The sequence below is a fragment of the Lycium ferocissimum genome, chromosome 7 (genome assembly GCF_029784015.1).
Source record: "Lycium ferocissimum isolate CSIRO_LF1 chromosome 7, AGI_CSIRO_Lferr_CH_V1, whole genome shotgun sequence".
In the NCBI taxonomy this organism is placed as follows: Eukaryota; Viridiplantae; Streptophyta; class Magnoliopsida; order Solanales; family Solanaceae; genus Lycium; species Lycium ferocissimum.
In genome coordinates this window covers 23501612-23523841 of record NC_081348.1, presented here as the reverse complement: position 1 = coordinate 23523841, position 22230 = coordinate 23501612, and the positions used below count along the sequence as shown (strand labels likewise).

General features: G+C 36.3%; 3 protein-coding genes across 3 annotated transcripts; 1 reads left to right on the top strand and 2 right to left on the bottom strand.

Annotated features, from left to right (window-relative positions):
* The first annotated feature begins 916 nt into the window (after positions 1 to 916).
* LOC132063901 (ascorbate transporter, chloroplastic) lies at positions 917 to 8191 on the top strand. Its single transcript, XM_059456648.1, has 11 exons — positions 917 to 1160; positions 2641 to 3227; positions 3662 to 3769; positions 4060 to 4215; positions 4548 to 4763; positions 5228 to 5437; positions 6301 to 6438; positions 6697 to 6798; positions 6887 to 6952; positions 7576 to 7660; positions 7759 to 8191. The coding sequence occupies exons 1-11, from the start codon at positions 1106 to 1108 to the stop codon at positions 7854 to 7856; spliced, it is 1821 nt and encodes a 606-aa protein (XP_059312631.1). The 5' UTR covers positions 917 to 1105; the 3' UTR covers positions 7857 to 8191.
* A 1360-nt stretch (positions 8192 to 9551) lies between these two features.
* Positions 9552 to 12172, bottom strand: LOC132063900 (cytochrome P450 86A8-like). The gene has a single exon (XM_059456647.1). The coding sequence runs from the start codon at positions 11662 to 11664 to the stop codon at positions 10054 to 10056; it is 1611 nt and encodes a 536-aa protein (XP_059312630.1). The 5' UTR covers positions 11665 to 12172; the 3' UTR covers positions 9552 to 10053.
* A 2991-nt stretch (positions 12173 to 15163) lies between these two features.
* Positions 15164 to 18146, bottom strand: LOC132063899 (origin of replication complex subunit 5). Its single transcript, XM_059456646.1, has 4 exons — positions 17282 to 18146; positions 16773 to 17189; positions 15780 to 16095; positions 15164 to 15669 (listed from the first exon to the last, which is right to left on the bottom strand). Exons 1-4 carry the CDS (start codon positions 18115 to 18117, stop codon positions 15619 to 15621), a joined length of 1620 nt encoding a protein of 539 aa, XP_059312629.1. The 5' UTR covers positions 18118 to 18146; the 3' UTR covers positions 15164 to 15618.
* Between the last annotated feature and the right edge of the window lie 4084 nt (positions 18147 to 22230).

Here is a 22230-nt window from a genome sequence, read left to right as displayed (position 1 = left end):
AGTTGACAAAACTCTGTTCGTTCATTAAATAGTTATCATTGCAAATGATATTGTGTATCTAAGCTAGTCATTACTTATTTTACCTTAGGTCCGAGAAAATCATTTGCTTCAAAAAATTTAGCGTACATATAATCAAATGAAAAGAGTATGTACTTAATACTCCTTTTTTCATATAGTTAGGAGGCTTACCTCTTTAGATATGTAAGAGGAGTGAATAAAAAAATAGCCGCGAAAAAAAACAAAAGTTAAGATTCAAAACCCCCTTATGACATAAATTTTGTTTTCTTTTATTTGATGTTTTTATTTGGTTATATGTTTGATCGAATTTTTTAAGATGGCTTTTAAGTTCAAAAAAATTATTTTGATTAGTTTGTCAAGTGATGTTTTTTTCACTCACAAAAATTCTATTTTTTTCCAATTTAAAATGTATTTTCAGACATAACTTTATATATCAAATGTTTTTCTTAATTTTTTTCGAGTATTTTTTTTTTTTTTTTTTAAAGTTCATATTTTTTATGTCCAAACGATTACATTTGCAAATGATGACCTACACTTGAGATTTCATGTGTAAAGAAGAGTGGATAAAAAATAGCCACAACAAACAATAACATTCTCATACTAATGACCTTTACTTATTGTAAAGCTCACGTCAATCTATTCCCTTATGTGGCACCCATGAAGGGCTTTTAAGTAAAAGCGATAGCACACAGCTTTCATTTGAATACCCCAAAATACCCTTAACGTCGCACCTTGTTTTCATCGATTTTTGGGTCAAACAGGCAAGGGTATTCACGAGATTATTGCTTCTTCGCATAGATAACTCTACAAATCGCAGTGGATGAAACGCCACGTGTCAGTTTCTCAGCCCTCTGTTACACTCTTGCTTTGGGTTGTATCGACGCCCACTGAGATTATTCTTTTTTCCCGCTTCTCAGAAAAAGAAAAAAAACAGTAAATATAAATAGGAATATTCCACTTGTAAATTGGATGAAAAACATCACTCCTGTTGTTATCTTCAGAGAATTTCAGATTTTTAGTTTCTGAAGAGAAAAAAAAATTCAGATTTTTGTGGAGCTGAGAGTGTTAAAAGTAGTGGCGGGTGACAATGACTATCGGTGCCGTTGTTTCTAACCGGAATTTCGGTTGTTTCATCGGTTCTGGTAAACAACTAATTCTCTGTTGTTAACTCGTGCTTTGAATTTTTGTTACTTAAGTGTTTCTGCTTAGCTGTTAATTAGCTGATTAACAGTTCAGTATACGGTAAGTATGAATTTTCAGCTCTGTAGCATTTTGAGAATTTGTGAAAAAAAGTATTGGATGGCGGATGCATGTGGCAATTGATTGAATTTGTGAATGTAGTTTTTTATGATTAGAAATAGTTATAATGGTCAAAAACAGAGCCGAAGTATCACTTTTTTTTTTTGCGAGTTTCCTACTTGAACTATCAAGTGTTTGGCGTTTCTTACCTAAACTATCACAATTATTTATCAAAACACACCTCAAAATTAATGAGTCAGCTGCCACGCGGATGAAATTTTATGAGCTAATTCAACACAAACACTTGATAATTCAGGTAGGAAACTCGCAAAAAAAGATCATACTTTAGAAGTGTTTTTGACCATTATCTCTTAGAAATACTTCACCTGATAGTTTCGCCGGTTTGATTTCGAGCTGGCTTCTTGGATTTCTGTATATGTCTTTTCGTGCCGAAAGTACTGTTTTGCCTCAATGCTTGAGTTAACCTGTAGAGTTATATTGGTATCTAAAGGAATCTTTTGCATGCAATTGGATAATTATAAATTTTGTGTGACAGAGATTTTACTTTTGGTCATTTATGTGATTAAATTAGATATATTGGATGAGGAAGACTTAACAAAATTAGCATTCATTTAAGCGACTATATCGAGGTCGATTCTATAAACTGATTTAACTGAGACAAAGCTTAAATTAGTTACGGCTCGACGATGTGTAACAATCACCATTTGTTTCTTTATCTCATTAAAAATCATTATAGAATCTATTTTTTAATTCGTGCCGAGACTATAAACAGGATAGACCTCCTATTCTATCAAGATAAGATTTGCAGTGTTACCTCTCTGACCCCTTGTCATCTAAAAATCTCTTGCACACTTTCTAAAGGAATATCCTTTACCGCAAACTTAGGCGAAGTAATGGAACATTTGATAAATAGTTGTTATACCTTACAAAACTGAGGGAATCTTGACTTCAAAATTGGGATAAATAAATGTACATACACACATTAACTCATGATTTGACTCAATTATTTGGAGATCTATGTGAACAGTACAAATTCAGGGAATTTTGTGATTCTTGTTGATCATGGAAAATGCTGCAATAAACTAAGTTAACCTCGGGATAAAGCTAGTAGTTCTCAAAAAGTGAAGAGCAGAGTCTTCTAACTTTTTCTTTTTCACTTCACTTGAAGTTTTCGGGGAGCACTTTGAATAGTGAAGTGATGTAAATATCAGAATGTTAGGCAGCAGTTGTAGCTGCAAAAACTAATTTTTACACTTCACTGAAGTCTTTTCCTGATTTTCTCATCTACTTGATCTACTCAGTTCTTAGTATCTTGCATTTTCATGGTGCCTTAGTTAATAAAGCAATGAACTATGTCAACAGGCAGAGAGCAGTGTACAGCACATCACCATGGAGAGCGATTGGGGTTTGCTGCTTTGAAGTATGTTCAGAGGAATATGTTATATAATGAGCGGTGTCTCCCAAGAAGTGGCTTATCGAACTCGGGTTGCATATATAGGTCACATGCCCAGTCTATTGGACCTTTGGATGATAAATCTTTCGGATCAAAATCACCATTTTATGTTGAAGGCTTTCACGCTAACCGGTTTAGTGGAAAGTATCATGTCATCAATCCTAAGCGAAGAACCAGAAGATGGGAATGCTATCTTTCCTCTTCTGACTCGGGTAACAGTTGGATTCAACCAAGGAAGCTGGATAAACTTGGTTTCATAGATGGACAAAAGCAGCAGCTAAAGCATGCTGCAATAAATAGAACTCAAGCCGACTACAAGTCTGATGAGTATGACATAACTGGAGCTTTGGAGTCTCTTGTGTCATCGGAAGGGGCAAGTGAAGCCATTTTGGTGGAAAGCATTGAGCAACCAAAACCTTGGTGGGAGCAATTTCCAAGACGATGGATTGTTGTACTGCTGTGTTTTGCTGCATTTTTGTTATGCAACATGGATCGTGTGAGCAATTCATCCAAATTTTATCTTGATACTTTGCTTTCCATTCTGATATAATGACCCCTTCTAAGATTGGATATTATAATGCCTTTTTGGGATGTTTGAATGTAGTGTTCATTGCTTAAGCTTTTTTATTCAAAAACTAAATACAAGCATAATTGATTCAATAGCTTAACACATGCCAAACTTCATGGTCGCTATATCAACTATTGCATATCCTATGCTTACAAACATGATCCTGAGATTCCAGCTACCTTGCCTTCAAGCTTTTGATTATAGATTACGTCACTAAAATTGTTGAAGTTCTTTAGATTGGCTGAATGAAAACGAGTTTCCTCCTTCCATACCTTTTCTATTCATCTGTTTGATATTATTTGATACAAGACCAAGTTTGACCATTTATTACTGCCCTAACTCAGCTTCCACTTTGGTTTTAGGTAAACATGAGCATTGCAATACTTCCGATGTCAAAGGAATTTAACTGGAACAGCGCTACAGTTGGTCTTATCCAGTCTTCCTTCTTCTGGGGCTATCTTCTCACTCAGGTTTTCTTCATTTGAACATTGTATTGGTCTCTTTCTGGTGCATGGATTTTTTCCAGTTCCAGTACTAGTATTTGATCAATTTGTTGCATGATGGATGTGGTTTTCATGTATTCTACCCATGTCTCGACCTAAGATTTTATCTATCATTATGTTCTAAGCCTTAGAATTCTACTCTAGGTAGCCATTGAAGAGGGACGAACAAGTAGGAGAATGAATTCAATTTCTTATATGCTATTCTCATGTGCTGGATAAACCAATATCTTACTTTTGTTTACATGTTCGATATGCAGATTGTTGGAGGGATATGGGCGGATAAACTTGGTGGGAAGGTTGTGCTCGGCTTCGGAGTTGTCTGGTGGTCGATTGCAACTGTTTTAACTCCTTTTGCCGCCAGACTTGGACTTCCATTCTTACTTGTCGTGCGTGCCTTAATGGGCATTGGAGAAGTTAGTCTCTATATGCTTTTTCCCAGTTTCTTCCAAAATCTTAGATACAGCTGATTTTCCAAACATTGAAAGCTGTCCTTAGACCAGTAAGTAGCCTGAAAATGTTCTCGTTAGGGACATTGAAAGACACACCAATTGCTTCATCTTTAGCTATACTAAACAGTGGATTTAAGAAAAACTGAGATTTAAGAAGATACATCTCATAAACTTGTGGATCAATTGTGGGGCCCCACCACACACTGATTCTTTTGTACCAGAACTGTAGTTGGTAAGGAGTTAAATAAGTTATCACATGCATAGTCTCTTGTTCTGACTATGTAAGTTCTCGTCAGGGTGTCGCAATGCCTGCCATGAATAATATGCTCTCAAAGTGGATTCCTGTCTCAGAAAGAAGCAGATCTCTCGCTCTAGTGTATAGTGGAATGTATCTTGGTTCTGTTACAGGATTAGCTTTCTCTCCTATTTTGATCCAAAAGTTTGGATGGCCATCAGTGTTCTATTCCTTTGGTTCCCTTGGAAGCATCTGGTTTGCACTGTGGTTGACCAAGGTGAGTTCGCCTGCTTTTTCTGTATCTTTGACTTCTGTTATTTCTATACTCTCTCAAAATTTTCATGACTTATTGTTTTTTGATAAGGTCATGACTTATTGTTTTTATCAAATTGGCTTAAGATTAAAAAAAAAAAAAAAAAAAAAAAACTTTGTGCTTCTAGTTGTGAAGCAACAGAGTTATTAGTTTTCAGCTTCCAAGATCATTATTTAGACCTAAAACTTAAGTGGATCTTCTTCATGTCAACGGATCAAAGATGTCTGGTTGTTATTTTCTTTCCATGATTTTTCATGGTTGAACCATCACTCTGTGATATAGTTTTAGCTACACTAATTTGCGGGTTGTGGTGAAAAAGGTGAGCTCTTGGAGTCCAGTTCTGTCTGATTTGTTTTTTCTGTGCCGTGATATCTGAGTCCTAGCTGACTAGTACTCTTTTGTTATACATTAACTATTTTACTTTCCAGGCATATAGCACTCCGAAAGATGATCCAGGGCTTAGTGAGCAGGAAAAGAGGCTGATCATGGATGGAAGCGTCTCTAAGGAACCTGTCACTAACATCCCATGGAAACTAATTTTATCAAAGGCACCTGTCTGGGCCCTCATTATCTCCCATTTCTGTCATAACTGGGGAACATTTATTCTACTGACATGGATGCCTACATACTACAGTCAGGTATCTGGTACTGCTGTCTGGCGCTATCATTCTTGAAATACATCCTTCTCTTTGATATTCATCACCATTGAAAATGGAGAACAAAAAAATAAACAAATTTAATATTTGTCTTGGTCCAAGTGGGGATATTATTAGATTCATGTATCATTTCCTGAAGACCAGCGGAACTTTAGAGCTCAGAAGTTGTATTACTGATACAGGATGCTGTGTGGTTTAAGGATTGGTCTGGAATGGCCACTTAACATAATATTTTTTGTTCATATTGGATTGGTCTCTGCTAGTCTTCTAACATTCCATTCTTTTGTGCATCTGTGTCTTTCTTTTTCGTTTTTCTGTGGAGTGTGACGTGTGACGTGTGACCGCCTTAGAGTTTCCTTGCCAAGATAATAATAAATCTAAAGATAAGTTTAAGCACTTTCTGGGCCTTCTATATCAGTCAATTAATCAGCTATGCCTCAATATCAAATTAACTGGGTTTGGCTAGTCCATTCTGCTCTATTCATTATCAAAGTCCATATTCTGGCTTTCTAATATAAATATTTCTCGTGGCATCATGAAATATTTGTCTTGCTATCGTTCATGATCCTGTTAGATGTTCAGAATCTTCAAGGCTCTAGAATTTGTAACTATAATGCTGAATCTGTAGAAATAATCTCCTGAAAATTGCAGTTATACTACAACTTGAATTTGGATATTGGTTTGTTTTGTCATACCTTTAGAACCTTACTAGCTCTAGTGCATCTTTAAACTATCTGAAGTGACTCAATGCTCATTGATTATCTAGAAGACAATTTCGTATTTAGAACAAACCTCACTGTGCAAGCTGATCAAGGTCTTCCTTTCCAATCTTCTTTTCTCTTCAGGTTTTGAAGTTCAACCTCACTGAATCAGGACTATTCTGTGTATTACCATGGCTGACTATGGCCATATTTGCAAATTTAGGTGGTTGGATTGCGGATACACTTGTGAGCAAAGGATTCTCCATAACATCAGTTCGTAAGGCAAGGACTCGGAATTCTTATATACAGTATTATACAGTGTATAGCATCATAGTTTAACCATCTAATGATGAGCATTATTAGTTAGCTCAGTTGGTCATCTACTTGAACTTTCACCTTATTGGTGAGGGTTCGATTCCCTACCTTGTAATCCCCTTCCCCATTTCCCCTTCCCCTACCCCCATTTTTACAAAAAAATAATAAATAAAAATTGTCTTCATTTTGTTTCAAATAAATAACTCCCCCTAAATAAATTTGCAGATTATGCAATCGATTGGTTTTCTGGGCCCTGCTTTTTTTCTTACCCAATTAAGCCATGTCAAGACTCCTGCATTCGCAGTGCTATGCATGGCGTGCAGTCAGGTCGGTGCTATAGATAGTGGAATGACATGCTTTTGGGAGATTCTTCCAAGTCTGTTGATTAAAATAATATAATTTGATTTTTTTGCAGGGATCGGATGCATTCTCTCAGTCTGGCCTCTACTCTAATCACCAAGACATTGGACCACGTTACGCTGTAAGTACTTCTACTTCATATACATGGCAAAATGAAAAAGAAAAGCTTTTATGTTGAATGTTGTGTCTGGAATTGTTTGTCCTACTATTTTCCCTGGTTAGTAGGCAACTGTGCTCTCAGGATGCAACTCGGGGACTTTTATCTTAGCACCATTACTGGGAGTTCTTGTCTGGGCACTGTTAACTACTACTCCCCTCGTTCCTGTTTTTGGGACACAGTTTCTTTTTTAGTCTGTCTCGAAAAGAACGACACACTTCTAGATTTGGAACAATTAACTTTACACTTCCCATTTTATCCTTAATGAGAAGCTTATAAAACCACACAACTGTTATCACGTGCTTAAGGCCCCTAGTTTCAAAAGTTTTATAGCCACACAAATGCTATGGTGTGTTTATACTCACAAGTTTCAAAAGTTTTTGTTTCCTTCTTAAACTCCGTGCCGATTCAAACTATGCTACCTAAATTGGAAAGAGGGAGTATATTTTATGAATTAGTAATCATGAAAGAAATTTTACGTGTGTTATCTTGTTGGTTTATTTATTGAATAGAACAGTTTGGACATTTCATACCTTGTTTTTTTTAATCTAGATGTTTGAAACTTTTGTATACTTCCCCTCCTGCAGGGAGTGTTGTTGGGATTATCTAATACTGCTGGTGTGCTAGCTGGTGTCTTCGGTACAGCTGCAACTGGATACATACTACAAAAAGGTATTTATATTGTATTTTTTCTTATCAGCTTGGTGGTTCTGAATGATAATGTCGGCTTTGAGTTTATCCAGTGATATTCCTGTATTTTCCTTGTGCAGGGTCTTGGGATGATGTATTTAAGGTGGCCGTTGTATTATACATCATAGGCACATTGGTCTGGAATTTCTTCTCAACCGGAGAGAGAATCCTCGAGTAGATAATGAAATTTGCACAAAGGAAGCCCAGTGAGAAAGTGCAAATCCATCCAATACCTGGAAATGAATTTTACTACAAGCATAAAAACCAGTTAAGAGAACAAGGTGATAGTGCCCCCAGGTTTATACCTAGAAGGTCCCCCTGCAACGAGGTCCTAAAACAATTTTCAGAGTTGCCTTTGGAAAGTTACTCTTTAAAGGTGCTCTCTACTTGCATAAAACTTTGGATCATGCTTAGTCAATAGCTATCTGAGTAATTTGACCCTGTAAATGTTAGTGTATTTACTGGCATGGACTTTCCATAGAAAACCTTATGTGAAGTCTGGATATTTCTTTAGCTGAGTATTTCCCTTCAACCTTGATAATGTTTGCTAGTCGGGTTATACGGATGTGTTATTATGGTTCCATGGTAAAAAAATTACCCACACCTGCTGCTTACATCAAGATGCATGATATGTGTTTGTACATAAGACTTTTAGCACTTAACCATTGTTAATTAACATACATTCTTACCTCATTAAACCACTTAACTATAGGAAATTAACATTTTAAGATGTCTCAAGATGCTGATCTGACACTCAAGTGATGGACACTGAAAAATTCAGGAAACTGAGATAGGATGGTATCAAATTTAACCAAGTACAAGTACTGTATTACCCTTGTCAAATTAAGTCTTTGAATTACTTATACTTACTTGCACGCCATTATTCGTTTAACTTATGTGCTAGATTTGTAAATTGAGCAAGTCTTATTTTTTGCGCGGATTGTGCTTCTTTTGGGGTGGTCTTTAATTTTTGTCCCTCAAATTGGTCTTTAATTTTTGCCCTTCACCTAATGCCCCGAGGTTCTGGGTTTGAACAACCCCAAGAAAAAAAAAAGGAATTTCGCAAGGCAGAGGTTTGGATTCGCAAGTTTGAAACTCTGTCTGAAGCAGGCAAAACTCTACCATGCAAAATTGTCTTGCGATTTTTTTTTTAAAAAAAATTTGACTGAAAGGGGGTTCGAATCCGAAACCAAAGGAATTTTTAGCAAAGGGCAAAAATTAAAGACCACCCAGCGAAGGGCAACCTGCAAATTACACCCTTAAGCACTGGGTGTGATGTGGACTCTTTCAAATGAATATAGATCTTGTCTCATCAATCGATTAACAGAAACATTTAAAGAGAGATGTTTAGTTTCTGGTCCGAAGATCAGGATACGCAGCAGCAGACAAGATTTCGCAAAATCCTGGAAAAGAACAGAGTTGAGTTTATAAAGAAAGACACAAAACAGATTATATAGCCTTCAGCCCTTCACCATGAGATTGAGATATAATTAAACTAAGGCCCCATTTCCATAATAGCTTTGAGACATCAACCTCTTCAAGACTTTAAAATCTTGCATTTTTTTGGATGTTCAATTCCAGTTAACATGTGACTTGCCATTTGAACGAATTTCACCTTTAAATGAGAAATGATTTGCGGACAGTTAGGTTTCAAATCCTGGTTGGAAATATCATTTAATTTTGAAGATATTCAGTCATTTTAGCTATAACTTGGTTGTGTACGATCTTCCAAAAACTAATCTCAACCAAGAATTTTACAGAAAAGTTTTAGGTTGTGTTATGCTTGACCCGTGATCCACTTCTCTCCTTTTGCCATTGAACAAGAAGCATTTAATTGTATTTTGTGGGACAAGAGGGGTCAGAAACAAAGAAATAAAACAAACACCATTATTCAAAATAATAACAAGATACAAAAGAATTAACATACCAAACAAAAGTGAAAGTGTGCAAGCTAGAAAATACAAAGAATTGAGGCACAATAACGAAACAAAGTAAAAGGAACAAATAAAGTGGTCAGCTTTAGGATACTAAAATAATTAAAAGAAGAAAAACAGTGCTAGCTAATACTTGTACAACTTGTTACTGGTAAAATTATTCAGAAATCTCCCACCTCTTCAACCTCAAAATCATTTCCAATTGTGCCATCTGCCCCTCAATAAAACTTTCTCCCACAATGAATGTGATGTACCTCAAAATCGTGAATACCACCATTTCTCCTTTATGAAAAAAGCTGCCATAATTGAGCATTCATGTGAGAATTCAACCACCATAATAAGCTCATCCAATTGAACTATACTTCCTTACAATCAATATTTGCCAACACCATTCTTTAATTCACCTCAACCACCCCCTACCCCTCTCCCCACTATGAACATTCATTCATCTTTGTCCCCATTCAATTTTTGGACTAATTGGACCTCTCTTTCCTTCTTTACACTATTCACGAATGGTGTGAGGTCTCTTGGACGAAGATTGACTTTAAGTCCATCTTTCATGAACAAAGTCAACGACATTTTTTGCTCTACCTTATGGCCGGGAGCCACCATGAGCCGGTGGCGGAGCAACACTGCAGCCGCCACCGACTTCATTTGCAAATATGCCAAGTCTTTCCCTAGACATATCCTTGGACCAGCATTAAATGCCACAAACTTGTATTGTTCATGCATTACAAACTTTTTACCATCCGGGCTTAGCCACCTTTCTGGCTTGAATTCTAAACAATCTTCTCCCCACGTAGTCTTCATTCTTCCTGCTGAATATATGGAATATGTTATTGACGAACCCGCCGGGACAAATGTCCCGTCTGGCAACACGTCATCGACCACCACGTGCTTCGAGTCCTCGGGGACCGATGGATAGAGCCGGAGAGTTTCCGACAATGCAGCTTTCAAGTAGGTTAGCCGATCAACTTCCTCGAATGCTAACGGCTTATCGAGCCACAATGACGTGTCAATGCCACGTGTCTCCATCAAGGCCGTAGATATTTCTTGTAAGATTTTTTGTTCAACTACTGGATTCTGGATGACCAACCAGAAAAACCAACTTAACGCGACTGATGACGTGTCACGTCCAGCTAGGATAAAGTTAAGTGCCACTTGTTGCAAGAACTTGTCCGTGTAGGATTCCTTCTTCTTCATGAACCTTGATAACAAGTCATCATGTGGGTTTCCGTCTTTTTGCTGACTCATCAACTCAAGCTTACGTGTATTGATGATGTCAGACATGTATTTGTCCAGCTGTACAAGGCTTCGGTTCAAGCTGACTTCCATTCCAAGCCCAAGCCATTTCTTCAGCTTCCATATAACTTCTGGCAATATGAAACGCTGCAATGACGCCTCCGTGGCTCGGTCAAAAGCCGAAGCAAACGTATTCTCGGGCAAGCCGGGTGCCAGTGTTTGAGGGTCCTTACCAAAAGCCAAGCCACAGATGTTATCGAAAGTGAGCCGAAGCAAAAGATCTTGCAAGTCAACCGACTTTCCCTCAAGCTGAGCCGTTTCAAGAATAGGACAAAACCTAAGGTCAATGGCTCGATTGACCCACCGAGCCATGGCTTGACGGAGAGTTCGCGTTGTGAACTCGAGCGCAGCCGTCTTCCTTTGGAAAAGCCACGTGTCACCATCAGAGTTAAAAATCCCTTGGCCAAGCAGCTCATGGAAAACGGCTTGCCAAGTCGGACCCTTCGGGTAATTCTCGAATCGGGTCTTTAAAATATGCTCCAAATTCTTCGGGTCACACGTGACAGTCACGAGGCCTTGCTTACGGGCCAAGAATGGGATGGCACATATGCATGTCTGGTACGTGCCTCCACACGCGCGTAGGTTGTCCACAATCCAGTCATGCATACGCTCCGAGTTCTCGATCAAGCCCGGTAAGCTGCCCAATAAGGGCCAGACACGTGGACCCTTGAGAGATCTTGAGATGAAGGTGAACCATAGAAGATAACATGTTATGGCAGTAAACAAGAGCAAAGCTATGGCAATGTCCATATTTTGAGAGCATATAAAAGAAGAAGAAAAAATGGCCAGTATAGTTATAGTACTCAGTGGGAATAGTAGTAGACAGTAGTATTATGAGATGTAACAAAAGAAATTGAGAACAAAAGGGAATTTATAGGGAGGAAAATAATAGTAGTTGAAGTAGAATTGAGGAGCAATAACTAAGCGCCAGACTGTTTCTTGAATTTCACCATCTAATATTTTTTTTCCCCTCTGTCAAAAACAATAAATGCATACCGGAAAAGACTATATTTAAGATTTGTAGCAAAAGGACAATCAGTGAAACCACTATACACTCAAAGGAAAAATACAAATGAGGGTGGTGGGGGGTAAGGGGTGGAGGTTGGAATGAAAAGCTCCCCAACTAATTTTTGCAGAAAGGAGCTGGTCTTTAAATTCGAGCATTGAATGAAAGGGTAGTGAATATAATGAAGTAAATGAGATTAGTTGAGAAAGTTTGGAGAAAGAGAAAAACAGATGTAGATTCCATTGAAACAAAATAAAAGGGAAATGAACATACAAAGGAATAGGGAGTTATAGTTATGGAGATGCTATATTTTTATTTTTATTTTTATTTTGGGGTGGAAAAATTTATAGTTTAGAATTAGTAGAACAACCATAAATGGAACACGGTGTGTGATCATGCAAGCTGGTTAAGGGTTCGGTGAACGACCTGCCACCAACAAATTTATAGCCAAGTACCTCACGCTACTTGACTATATCCCATCCAACTTTTTTTTATCCCTTTTTATGTATATCCTTTTACCACTAGATATTACGTACTATACTAACTCCTAACTCAAATATTAGTCGTTTTGGCACATGTGATTTGTTTCAAAACCTAAATTAAGTGATATGTTTAAAGAGAGATAAAGGATATTTATAATTTAGCGTGTTTAACTTTCATCCCTATTGTTTCACCTCAACTTTCACTACACCCTTAAATATAGATGGAAAAGTTATCCGAGGGATGTTTTTGGTTAAGTTCAGGAAACTTAAGGGATGTTTTTCGTTAAGTGAGATATTATAAGGATGTAGTGGAAGTTGAGGTGAAACAACAGGGATGATATTGATCAAATCCTCGATAATTTTCTTAAGGAGTGTTCAAAAACTTTAAAGAGTTAAAGAGACTGATGATATAAATAAATCGGATATAGTAAAAAATAAAATTTATTTACCGCGGCAGGAGTTGACTTTGACTCTCTTGAATGAAGAATGAGACAGAGGAGCAAAGTCAACGACCCTTATAGACTACTGCCATGGTTTTCTGGTTCTGAAAAATGAAAAAAAAGTCAAAGGGTGCAGAGGTTTTTCGAACAGAACGAAACCTTAGCCGATTGATTGGGAAATCGAGCCTTTCTTCTTGCAGAATTGCAAGTTAAGATAGATCCAGCAGGCATCAAATGCTATCTTGAGGTCAACCGTCAATTTCTTTCTTGATTTTTGTTATTTTTGTTTTTGTTTTTGGGGAGTTGAAAATGGAAAAAAAATTATTCCCTCCGTTCCAATTTATGTGATACTTTTCACTATTCGAGAGTCAATTTGACTAAGCTTTAAAGCTAACTTGAATTAGATTAACTCAATATTTAAGATCGAAATTTATATAATTGAAAACTATATGAAAAGTTCTATAAGTTGCAACTTTTCTCATATCAATTTGGTGAAAAAATATATCTTAAAATGTTGGTCAAAATTCATACAATTTGAATTTCGAAAAACGATAAGGATCACATAAATTGGGACCGAGGAAGTAGTATATTTTTCTATTGATAAAAATGGCAAACTTTGGAAGCTTCTAAAGTTGATGGATTAGCAAATGTATCTTCTTAATTTGGGTAAGTCACTTCACCAAATTCCTTACTTGTTTTGCCAGAATTCTTTTTCTGAGATTGGTGCAACTGTCTCCTAATAATTTAGGTGATAAACTAAATCTCATTGACAACCTTCTAATCCTGAGAAAGACCATAAAGAACTATCAATTGATAGTATATTCTTATACGTACAAAAACACACACTTAGCGATAGTCGATGTTACATGGGACTCATTCTTGGGTAAAAATAGTCAACACATATAAGTACTCGTACGAGTACGTGTAGTATTTTGCTAATTTTCTAATGTATGTAAAGAACCCGAGAAATAGTCACACCCGCTTGAGTTTGGATGAGTCATTTATTAACTCAAACTATTTTTACCCGTCCAATCAATCAATATGTCAAGGTGATTTTGGCTAAATATGTAACCACAATTAACCGATGAGATATCATCTTTTTTTTATTGTCATGTAATATATGCAGTACATTATAAAGAAAAAGATTATACTAGGTAAATAAACAAATTATACAAAATAAATAAAGAAATTGAAAATTGGTAAGAGCTGGGTGGGTTGTGCTATGACCCGCTATTTACCCCACTTTGACCCGGTTCATCTCAATTCAAGTAACTTTTTGCAACTAATAGTCGACCCATTTATTAACTCAACTCACTTTAACCGTCCAAACTAACCCGCTCATTTATTAACTCAATCCATCTTTACCCATCCAAATTCAATACAACCACCTATTTGACACTCATAGCTTAAATGCTTCCACATATCAGGAAACATTATCCAGAAACAAATTCAATTGGACAAAGGTAGCAGTAAGAATCGACTCTTCCTAATGGTGACAATGAAACAACCATCTTTAGAACATTTCTCCCTGCTATATAGGTCTCTAATGCAGGTATTTAACAATATTGAAATCAAATACATGCACAAACTACCTTTGGACTTTGACAAATAAAAGAGTTAATAAAAAATAAAAAAGAGAGAACCCCAATAGGCAAGCGCTACAGAGAGAGCACTATGGCGTAAACTTAGCAATTAGCACCAAGAAAACCCATCCATCAACTGTAGAAATGGAATTTGCTACGGCCAACGTGATATAAAAGAAAAAAAGAAAAAAAAACTTCTTGATCTGAATTATTGAGCTTTCCTGTCCCTCAAAAGACCTATATATTGCATCCCATCCAAATTGGGCAACTACATTATGCAGCATGATCACACTTACTGTTCTATTGCGCTAGTTTTTCTCATGCAAGCTTCTTCAGAGACCACAAACTGTCCTCGACATCACCCACGAAACGCTCAAAAGAAGGAACACATGTATAAGAAAGTATCGAGTAATATCGAGTACCATGGAACTGTACCAATGATAAAAAAAAAAATTAAAACATCCCCTTCCCCTTTTCTGAGGACCCATTTCTAGTCCATAGAGCAGTATGAGAGAAAGCATATATTCCAAGATCAACAAAGCATTATAAAGATTTCACATTGAACAAACCAAAGAGAGTACCTAGCTATTTCCAGACATCCTTGCACCTTGCTTGATATCACCAGAGTAGTGTAGCCAAGAGTTGTGCACACCTCAACTATTCCTCCAGGGAAGTATTCAAAAACAGAAATAATGGGTTGCCACCGGTGCAGTTAGTTTGGAAGACCACAAAAGTACCTTCCGGCAAAATATACATGCTTCATGATTCTATAGCACCAATTACAGCAGATATCACTGATCATGTTCAAAAACATAAAAAGATTTCAAGAGGAATCGAATTTGAATCATGTAATGAACTAGCTAGATTCTTGAACACGAAAAATCCTAGAAAGCAACTAACTACTAATCACTTGGGTGTCGTCATATGTTCCATGTTAGTCGATTATTTCAATAGATGATACTGTTTAATTGTTCTTCATGGAGTACACCCAATCAACTTACATTTAGCCTCTCAACACCGAGTATACAAAAATGAGTGATACATATAAGTAGAATCTTAATCGCACATTCAACATGCCACCGGGGTTGGTTAGACATCACATTGTTGCTGCATCATGTTGCTCTTTCTTGACATGCAAAATCACATTAACATGAGTGGCTCCATGTAAGTTATGCGAAGGGACATCTTCTATATCATCCTCTATATAAATACTTTGCCAGAGGAACTTTTAGACTCTTTGCAACCTGCAGAAGTTGAGGAACAAAACGAGCCACAATGGAAGGTGAGAACAGCTTCTGAAAATATGGCCATTTTTTACTTTAGACAATTATGCATACAGATTTTGAAAGGTTACCTTAAGAGCCATAGCTTCAGACACCATAGATCGGTACCGATTAGCCCCTTCCAAGGGGCAACTTCCACCTTTACTGATAAAATTAGCATTACACAGACTTGATAATTCCAAAAGAACATCAGACAACAGTCCGTTAGTCCAACTCTCTCCTTCCAATCCACCATCTCCTTGTGCTTCTTCATCAGGTAAGCATTCTGAAACAGATACGACACACTGAAATATGGCTAATAATCTTTCCAAGGGAAACGTTCCTGGTCCCTTCAAGAGCAATTCTTGTTCTGCAGTTTCCTTTTTCTCAACTGACTTCACCGAGCTCCTAAAAGCAGGGATCATATCTTTAGGCATGTAAGGGCAAAAGAAGTAAAATGCTCAAAGACAACTAAAATATGATTTGCATCAGATAAATGTGAAACACTTTTAACTTTAAAAGGGATTGAGCTCATCAAATACCAGGCAGGTAAAATAGCAGTTTCACACAAATTCTTGAGAGATATTAGTGAAGAATAAGAAGTAGCAACACTTCACATGCCAATAAGGATTGACTAACAAACCTAATCGATCCTCTAACAAACCTAATCATCAGACAACATCGCCACTTCTTCAAAACTTAAATTCCCTTAAGAACTCTCCTGAACGAGCCAATAGGACTTTAAAGCTTCATAACACTAGGAGAACGTTTCAAACAGCTTCAATGATAAAAAAGATGAAAAGGAAGCAAATTCTCAGTTTCACATCTGGTTATTCCAGTGATTCCTCTGTCAAGTAGTCCAATTTATCACCCCTGATAATTTCAGTAATACCTATGTCAAAGTATTCCGATTTATCACGCAACAAAAACTCACTATGTTTGTTCTCTGACGAATTGAAGAAAAATGGAGTTATGCCCAAAGCACTCATGTAAATGCGAAGAAAACCATCAATACAAGCAGTTTGTCTAGCAAATGAAGGAACTCGATATAACAGCTACGTAAGAAAAACAGAATTCAAACTTACTTCCTCTTTCGTTTTGGGTTAACGGAGCCTCCAGTTGAATCAAACAAGTGTGCGTCAAGGGTAGCAGGATTCCTTGAAGCAATGAAAGCACAAATAAGAAGGTATTTGGCACAAGCAGACATATGAAAGTCTATCTCATCGGAAGATTCAAAAACTCCACTTTTCTTGGCAATGCCTTTCCATTTGTTCGTCTTAGCTGAGGCTTCAGAAGAAAGCCTGCTTTCAGCTTTGAATGTGTCATTCAGGGATGGTCCAATATGTGGCTGAAGATGAGAAAATAGTTTTCTTTTCATATCTTCACTTGGAACAACGCCTAAATCATCCAGAGGTTCACAATATATCTGATATAATGATGAGAAGGATGTTGACAACTCATCAACTCGTCTAGTAACTCGACAAAATGGCCTCAGCACCACTCTGTATTAAAATAAGTCAGAATATGTGTTGCTGGTTGAATTTGTAATAAAGCCACCAAAGTGATGAAAATCAAATTGCAAACTCAAACTTACTCGAGAAATGAGGAATATAGCTTTGGGTTTTCCTGGTTTTTCATCAAGATTTGACGAAGCTCATCCTCAGTGTAATCAGGAAAGTAAACAGGAATGGGTTCTACATAACCAGTGTCTGAGTAATACGTATCAGGTGAGGCATTACTGAGAAAAATCAAACCCACTTCTGGCATTTTCAGAATATCATAGAGCTTAAAGAGAAAAGGCAATATATTGGAACTCTTGTCCCATTCACGAGCAAGCTCCAAGTTATCAAAAACCAAGTAAACCATTTTCCCTCTAGCCCCTCCCACCGACTTCTTCGAGCTTGATTTCACCATGTTCCCCTTTAAACTATCTACCACACTACGAAGAGCCTCCTGCAAAAGATTTACAAAATCGGAAGGCCTTTCACAGCGTTTCGTACTTGAATAACGATTGCTTTCATTCTTCCTATGAAGCAATAACTGGTTCAACACAGATTCAAATAGTATCCTCGGGCTATAACATGTTATACAACTGCAGTAAACAAACGGACGCTTTAGGTGCTTGAATATCTGAAGAATCGTACTTGTTTTCCCGGTGGAAGCACCTCCATATATGAAAACAGGAAACATTGGAGAATCCAAGGGGCCCAAAAGGTGTAATAATTCAATTATTTGCGAGCGTCTACCAGGTAAACTAGAAATCAAGTCATCTAAACTAATTGATTCATCCCCATAAGCAAGGTCATGTATTGTCAAAGGTTGTTGATTACACGATTTTAACCTCCCTGTAGAAATATTCGGATCCGATGTGCTAGACAATGATGCTCTAGTGGTTCTTCTGGGAGTTTGTGGATTTCCTTCCTCACCCATTTCTTTTAATGTGCTCAAAATCCTGGAAAATTCAAAATAACAGAATAAACCATTCAATTACAGTGCCACCGTAAAGCCTAAGGGGTTGTTTGGTTTGCGGACTAAGTCATCCCGGGATTATAGTCCTAGGATTATAATCCACTAATTTATCCCACCTAGGAGGTGGGATAAAATAATACCAAGTTTGATGGTATAAGGTGGGATATCCAGGATTAAGTTTGAGATAAAATTTTACTTCATTTGGTTGAATGTATAAATTTATCCAGGGGCGAATTTACTTATAAAAATGGGGCACGTGAACCCATGATCTCCCATATTTTCTAGAATTGATATAATATTAACTGCTGGCACCCATGTTCCAAAAAGTTTGAATGGTGCACTTGGTTAAATGCACGTAGAGGATTAGGAATCAATTCCCACTTGCTAAGAAATCCTAGATTCGCCTCTGGATTTATCCCAGGATAATTGATGAATTTATAACTTCAGCCAAACAAAACATAAATTTAATCTCACCCTTAATCTTGGGATATCCCACCTTATCAGATGAACCAAACGACCCCTTAACAGTATCTATATCATAGAAATTACAGTAACTGAATACAACTTAATTGAACAATGAAGAAACTGAAAGAAAACAGAGAAAGTCGTCATTATAATATATGCAGCTGAGGACTCACCTTAGCACAGAGGTAATATTTGCTCCGCTGGTGAAGGAAGAAATGGAGTTGAAGAGGAATTGCAGAATCTTTAGTCAACCCTAGGTTATGACATCTAATTTTCCCGCCAAAAAGCCCATCAATTTACAGTGTTTGGGTCATGGTTTTTAATAACTTTCAAATATTAGTAATAATAGCAGTATTGGATTTTACAATCAAATAAATGTTACAACAGAAATATAGATTTGTTTAATTTTATCTCTTTATTACTAACTAGTACGGGAATGTGATTTTTGTATAGATGCTTCAACGAAGTTTGAACAAACTTCCAAATAACATATATAAGAATAATAATATTACTATCGGATAAATTTTATCGCACATAATTTTCCATGTTGGATCCAAAATTTGTTGGTAACTTATTAATGATCCCATGGAACTAGTTTATGTACGATATAACCTATGTATGAATGTGTTATTTTATGTAGGAAAGAGTACATCTACTTATTGCTATATAATTTTTGTTGTTCTTTCATGAGTAGTAGTATTGCTGATCATTTAAACATAGTGGAAATGTTAACATTACGAACTCAAATTCGAAAGATCAATATGGTTCAACTCTAATTTTGATATTTTTGTTTAAGTTCTCCTTGATTCCACGTGATTGTTTCCCTCCCGACATTGTCTCAATCCACTTACGTATCCATGTACCATGGTATGTAGCAATTGCGGAGATTCACTTTGCTTTAACAAATTCATCGTGTAGATAAAAATGATTTGACACCTAATTTTGACCCTTTTTTCTTCCATTTAATGTCTTTGAGCTTCTTGTCATCAATAATTTTTAAAATACTATATTTTGCCTAGTTTGTCGACAATTTTGTTTAAAATAATAACTTGCTAGTATCTCTTTAAAATTCTTGATATTAAGCTATTAATAGTTAATCCTTTTATTATTATATACGATATTATACCTGTTGAAAATGATTTTATCTCATTCCAAGTTGTAAGAGAGGAATCTCAAAGCATTATAAAAAAGGAAATATTCTTGAATTAAGCTCAAATGCCTTTGCACAAATCTGTCTCTAATTCAGCCTAAAATGGATAGCCCATTCGGTCGAATAAATGGCCCATCTGAGCATCTCTTAAAAAATAGGTCCAATATGCAGCCCACTATTCTTTTAAACCGACCCGACCCGTTTTGTCTAAAAAATCAACTAGGGTTGCAAACACTTTTCATAAAATAAACCCATCAGCTGCGCTTGCTCTCTCTTCATCTCCATTTTTGGCTAAACGTTCTCCTTTTCTTAGCCACGGACAGAGGTTGTTCACCCCATTTCCGTGCAAACTTTAACTTGTTTCAATATTTATCAGAACCCTTTCTATCAATATATAACGTCCATATTTCAAATATTGAATATGGTGACAGAGATTTCTTCAGCTTTTTTCTGTCATGGTCTTGACTGATCTTCAAATGACTATTTTGAAATGCAAATCCTAGACTTTTGAAATCCCGCCCAAATGTTAGCCTAAAAACCCTAACTCTTCACGATAAATACCAGCATTTTCTACTCATTTAAGAGAAGCTTTGAAGCCGCCACATCTCTCCTTGAAACTAATTAATCTTCTTCCTATTGTTCTGGCTCAAAGCACTTAGTATTCATTCTCTTGTTATTTCTGCCGAAACCGCGGATCTGAGCATCGTTTGGGTTTGAGCGTAGATCGGAGATCTAAAGCCCCGTTCACTGCACCCGCAAAAGGTATACCCGCTCCTTATTTTCTCTGTTTTGTCTATGTGATAAGATGTTGTCCTTATTTTAAGAAATTATGTCCTAAGAGCATTTCCGTTTAGCTGAGATGATGATAGAAACTGATGTTAAAAGGTGTATTTGGGATTTTTTTTTTCTTCTTTCATTATCATTTAGGAATACATGTCTTTATGAGCAGTTGAAGTAGAAATAGGAAATGATTGAGTTACCAACTTTAAGAATTTACCATGAAATCTAATATAGTGTGTTAAATCTAAAACATATCACTGTTAGCTATCTAAATAGTCATGTGTTTGGCTTACTTTATTCCAATGAGAACCTTCTGGTTGTGAAAATGATTTTAAGATAATTCGAAGTTATGACTATGTAGAGGCATGAAGCATATTGTGTTGTTGTGTCCCTTTTCTATAAGTCGAGGAGGTCATTTAAGGTTGTTAACATTTTTAAACTAGAATTACTTGTAATTTTGAGTACTGACGATATATTGGGATTCCCAAGAAGAACATACTTAATGTCTTGGCTATATGAAATATTTAGTGTTTCTTGTTTCCTTTGCAAAACCAGAAGATAACATTATCATGGTTCCACCTATTTCATCTTCATATGCTTTGAATTTTGATTATCTCTTCTAATCCCATCTTCTTTTTATTTTTATATGATCACCAGAGCCGAAAAGTTTCATTTGAGACTCAACGACGCCGACGCTGAACGGAGACAACACAACCTCATTTCCTCATTATTTTCTGTTGAATAACGAAGCCTGCCGGGCAGTTTACCATCTCTGGAGAACTAAATGGAAAACATGCTCATCATCTTATGTCTTGTTTTTTTTTTGTTTGCTAACTTATGTGTTTGTGTGTCGAAAGCTAGATCGTTATGACATAAACGGTTAGACTTTATTTAATCATTTTCTACCTCCCGATATTAGTAGGGTATTTAACGTGTAAGGGATAACACTTAGTTTAGAGGGAATGATTGGCAGTATATTATTTCAGCAAGGATCCAAAAAGTAACTTTTTTTTTAAAACCCCACTCTAGTTTCCAAATGATTCTACTACAACCAGAGTTGTTTTCTTTTTTGACGTTAGTATAGTTAAGCTAACTATTAAAAATTGTTATTCAATTCTAAACTCATTTTTTACCAACTTTGAATCCAAACCTTGTCCAGTAACTAATTTTGCCTTTATCTAGTCTATTAAAAGGGTTCAAAGTTTGTCTGGCTTTGCAATACGACTTTCTCAAACTTTGGTACGTTTTGGTCTCAAACATTCTTTTAAAAATCAAGTCTTAAATCAGGAGTTGAGTTATCTAAATGCTGTGCAGTTTTAACATACAAGTTTTCCACAAAATGCATTAGCACTTGTGTTTTAATGATTTTTTTTTTTAATTTTAAAACCTAGTTAATTCACCTAAGTTTAGCCAGTTAATCGTATTTAACGGATCTTAAAGGATGCTTAATACCTTCCCTTTAGGATAATTAAAATTCTTACCTAGAATCATATAGGTTAAGTAGACTTTTCAATTAGAGTTAATTTAGCATTATTTTAGGTGTCCTAATTCACTTTAAAAATAATTAAGTGGCGACTCTTTTGCATAATTAACTGGGAATCACCAATATGTTGTACCTTAATTTTGACCCGGTTAAAATGGGGTATAACTCAATGAAGGTTGTAATTGTAAGCAGAAGG

Bases quoted from the DNA above. Each gene is read 5' to 3' on its own strand.
- LOC132063901 (XM_059456648.1), top strand. From the start codon at position 1,106: ATGACTATCGGTGCCGTTGTTTCTAACCGGAATTTCGGTTGTTTCATC. The intron at 4,216-4,547 runs GTTAGTCTCTAT...AGTTCTCGTCAG, and splicing joins CCTTAATGGGCATTGGAGAA to GGTGTCGCAATGCCTGCCAT. The intron at 6,439-6,696 runs GCAAGGACTCGG...ATAAATTTGCAG, and splicing joins CCATAACATCAGTTCGTAAG to ATTATGCAATCGATTGGTTT.
- LOC132063900 (XM_059456647.1), bottom strand. From the start codon at position 11,664: ATGGACATTGCCATAGCTTTGCTCTTGTTTACTGCCATAACATGTTAT.
- LOC132063899 (XM_059456646.1), bottom strand. From the start codon at position 18,117: ATGGGTGAGGAAGGAAATCCACAAACTCCCAGAAGAACCACTAGAGCA. The intron at 16,096-16,772 runs GTAAGTTTGAAT...CCCTGCTTTTAG, and splicing joins AACCCAAAACGAAAGAGGAA to GAGCTCGGTGAAGTCAGTTG. The intron at 15,670-15,779 runs GTAACCTTTCAA...CAACTTCTGCAG, and splicing joins CTGAAGCTATGGCTCTTAAG to GTTGCAAAGAGTCTAAAAGT.